The following is a 4408-nucleotide window of genomic DNA, read 5'->3' as shown; positions in this document are numbered from 1 at the left end:
GCAGAACATCAGAGTGTCTTCATATAGTCAACAACACCGTCCACAACCTGCAGCGCAGAGGGGAAGCTCAGCCAGCCCTGGTTCAGGAAGTTCATCATGCCATGAAAGCCGTCCGTCACGTGTTGCCAGGTGACGCTCTTCCCCAAGTCCAGCAGCCGCTTCCTGTAAAGAATCCCATCATCCCTCAGGACATCGTACTCACAGGTGAGGATGAACGTGGGCGGGGTTTTCTGCATCACAGCATCGTCAGCGAGTAGAGGGGAGACCTCTGGTTCTAAACCAGCTTTAACTACATGATAGACCTCCCCATCATAGTCTGGGGTGGGGTACTCACAGACGCCCCGGGTGAGACACTCCGGGGGGAGATTGGAAGGGGACAGCCACTCTTTAAAGCAGGGCCTGAGTTCTGGGGGGACGTGGTTGCCTTCCAAGATATCTTGGCCAACAGACGTGTCCCCGTTGAGGTACTGTAGGAAGTAGAACGCCATTCGGCCACGAAACAGTATGGGCACGGCGTGATTCTGTTGGTACGAAGGCAGGTTGAAATCTGCCATCTGGAGGGCGGGGTAGATGAGGACCTGAGCGTGGGGGGACAGCAGATGTCCATCCTCCCTCCTCGCCAGCCTTTGGCACAGAGCGGCTGCCAGGTTCGCCCCGGTGCCGTCGCCTCCGACCGCCACTCTGCGAGGGTCAGTGCTGAACTCTGCCTCGGCCAAAGACAGGAAGTGACACGTGGCCGCCTCACAATCGTCCAGCTGTGCAGGATACCTGTGCTCAGGCGCCAAGCGGTACCTGACAGGGACCAGATCCAGGATGAACACCCACTTTTTGGTAGACAACAGGTTTTGAATATTTATATTGTGAAAACAAAAATCGTACCCAACAGAAACTACGGTGGTGTCTGACTCCATGGCGATGTGTCGGCAGACCTCATCAACAGAATCTGTCCAGGGTTACCAGGAAACCATGTTTAGCATAAGATCAGCTATCATCTGAACACTGCACACGGATGGTTGTTCATATTCACAAATGTAAAGTACAACCAATCATATAAAATCATTGTGGCGGATTCTCTACACTCAAAAAAATAATATATATATATATTGGACTCTCTCTCTCTCTCTCTCTCTCTCTCTCTCTCTCTCTCTCTCTCTCTCTCTCTCTCTCTCTCTCTCTCTCTATATATATATATATATATATATATATATATATATATATATATATATATATATATATATATATAGTGTATACATATATATAAAGAAATTATATGTAAATGTATATAATTTCTTGATTGTAAAGGGAAAAAAATAAATTATATATATATATATATATATATATATATATATATATATATATATATATATATATATATATATATATATATATATATATATATATGTCTGTCATAGGTATATAAACCTATTACAAATAGATGTGGTGAACTTTATTCACCTGGATTCACTACCTGAATAGAACTAAATTACAGTACCTTACTGGACTTGAATTGAATTGAAAGCAGTATAAAGCAGTGTAATGCACATGCAGTCTATTACCTAGAGCCAATCTTCTGTCATTGTTTGTCGTTGCATTAATTCAGTCGTGTCTGACTCCTGGAGGCCACTGAAGCCTCACCAGACAGCCTCACATTAACCTCCTTAATATTTCTAATGCTTTAAAGTCAAACTCGGTTAGACATGAGAGAATATATATTGAATACATATTTAAATATTGTCATTTGAAATGCAAATGAATGATGTGTTTCTCAGAGGGTTTTTACCGATGCTGCCTGACACCCATCCTCCTCCGTGGAAATAAACCAGTCCTCGTCTTAAGCCGACGCACACAGCAGGGGGTTCATAGACTCGCACCGGTACCCCAGAAAACTCCAGGTCCTTCACTCGAAAGCCCATGGGAACTGGATTTAAGTGGGTCAGAAAACAAGCCACAAACCATCGGATGAAGCTGACTTGATGACACACACCCAGCCGATGGAGGATACGGCCCTGTTGGGAGAAGAACCAGAGTCAGGATGAAAACAAATATTTCCAGGTAGAAAAGTCAAAGTCAAAGTTATTTTCTCTGAGGAGCCACATTTCTTTTGAACGAGTCGAGCAAAGGTGACGCGTGACCTTGATTTTCATTGTTTTGTTGTTTGACAGAGTTTCTTATCTAACTCTCTGACCGAGGCTTTATCAGCTGGTGGAGGACGAAGAGAGGACAGCCGTCTGAGGAACGCCTGGAAACCTGGGGCTGCTTCCACCCTGCACACGCAGAGGCCTCTTCTTCTAGACTAAAGAATGTTAAACCTACCCTAAAAATGTTTGTTAGAGAAGACGCAGAAACAAGAAGGAAACATGAACTAATAACCACAAACAATTCCAGACGTTGTAGATACTCACCACAATTGCTATTCCGACAAACAAGCCGTGAACCGTGTGCAGTTTCCTTCTGTTTGCCACCCTGTGAGGGATGTCTGAGTTCATCAGCTCAGAGAACACCAGTCCAATTACCAGGAGGAGGCCGGCCGCCGCCACGGCAGCAACGCCAATTAGTAAAATAGCCCCGCCGATGTCCATGGTGCTGCTGCTCCGCTCCGCTGAGGGCAAGTGATTAGGGGCAAATGTTTATCTACCTGCTATCAGCCCCCCCTCCACCCCTCCCACACACACTAAAATGCATTCTGACCTTGGTTTCATTAAAAGACACGTTTGTCTGTTGTCAAGGACGGCATCAGTGTTTTTATGGCCGGAGAGTCAAACTCATCACATCCGTCACAAATAAACCCCCTTGTTTCTAGGGTACAGTGTACCCCCAACGCTCACGACTTCACCTCATGGCGGATTTTTGGTAGGCAGTCATGTGATACCATACTCACATCCTATTGGCTGACAGCATCCTGAAGTGTTCTACGTTCTGTGAGTCTCTGACTTCCGTGAGACAAAAAAGTGTTTCAAACAGTCTATCAGAGTGTTTTAAAGGTGACACAGGTAGAAGGTGGTTTAATACCAGTATGGGGGGGTTCAGAAACGTTTAAATTACCCTAAATAATAAGATTAATAGTTCGTTGCTATATCGCTCACACATTTCATCAGTACCAAAGGTTCTGCTTTCGGACTCAGATCCTATTTTTGGATAAATCTGCAGGTTGTATGTTTGGAGCCTCAGACCTTCACTGCCTGGTGTCTTCAGTGAGAACGGCCCCTCGTGAACTTTCACTGCTGCTCTGTAGATGGCAGTGATAGCATGAGGATAATAAACAGTGCCCTCACACACACACACACACACACACACACACACACACACACACACACACACACACACACACACACACACACACACACTTCCCTCCACTCAGGTCTTGACTTCATGCCTCTGCAGCTGTGAACACGTGGGCACAAGCTAAGAATCCAACTCCACTGTAGACTCAGCCATTGTACATTCTAAAATGGAGATGGCATCTGGGGGTGTTGTCTTTGAGCAACCCCCCCAGAGCCTCCTGCCCTCCTGGAGTAACTGAGCCCAGCACAAAGCAGCCATTGTGAGGCTCCGTGGAGTCGTCCAGCGGCTGAAGAAGACCTCGGCGCCAACGGCCACGAATCACTCTGGTCCTGTCTGATGGGTTCTGTTCAGGTCCTGGGTTATCTATCTATCTATCTATCTATCTATCTATCTATCTATCTATCTATCTATCTATCTATCTATCTATCTATCTATCTATCTATCTATCTATCTATCTATCTATCTATCTATCTATCTATCTATCTATCTATCTATCTATCTATCTATCTATCTATCTATCTATCTATCTATCTATCTATCATGAGGTGTTCTTTTCTCTTTTCTTCATCTCCGTTCTTTAGTGAACCACAGATTATGTTCATAATCCACATGTATCACAGTCAGATTAGATCTATATGATCATCACATGTCTTTTTTTGGGGGGGTGGGGGGGGGGTAGATCAGCGGTGTCTTGTAAGTGATGGTGTTGTGATGACCAGATGGGGGGGTCCTGTGTAACACTGAGTCTAACGGGGGCTGATGAACACATCCGGACCCCTTCCTGTAGTTAAAGTCAGTAAATAACAGCTGTGTTGTTTACCGGATGCTTCAGGAGCTGTTTGTTTGTTTGTTTGTTTGTTTGTTTGTTTGTTTGTTTGTTTGTCTGTTTGTTTGTCTGTCTGTCATAAACAGAGGGCTTCCACATCTCCTCCACGCTGATTGGCTGCTGGCTGACCTCTGACTGACACCAGGTACCTCAGCCTGACAGCCGCCGCTGTGCGCACAAAGGGGGGGGGGGCAAGCCCCCACCCTACGCGGGGTGAACGTGTCCGTCCCCACTGAACGTGTCACTCAGGATTAGCCCCCCCGTGCAGACCTCTCCCCCAGGCGCGTCCAGGTCCTGGAG

General features: G+C 45.9%; 1 protein-coding gene across 1 annotated transcript; it reads right to left on the bottom strand.

The window, feature by feature from the left end:
• On the bottom strand, positions 1–2600 carry aadacl4 (arylacetamide deacetylase-like 4). The gene is made up of 4 exons (XM_068316447.1): positions 2403–2600; positions 1781–2006; positions 880–943; positions 1–792 (listed from the first exon to the last, which is right to left on the bottom strand). The coding sequence occupies exons 1-4, from the start codon at positions 2577–2579 to the stop codon at positions 9–11; spliced, it is 1251 nt and encodes a 416-aa protein (XP_068172548.1). The 5' UTR covers positions 2580–2600; the 3' UTR covers positions 1–8.
• Between the last annotated feature and the right edge of the window lie 1808 nt (positions 2601–4408).

The sequence above is a fragment of the Antennarius striatus genome, chromosome 5, assembly GCF_040054535.1.
Source record: "Antennarius striatus isolate MH-2024 chromosome 5, ASM4005453v1, whole genome shotgun sequence".
NCBI lineage: Eukaryota > Metazoa > Chordata > Actinopteri > Lophiiformes > Antennariidae > Antennarius > Antennarius striatus.
Note: the sequence above shows the minus strand (reverse complement) of the source record. Positions and strands in the feature narration are given on the sequence as shown.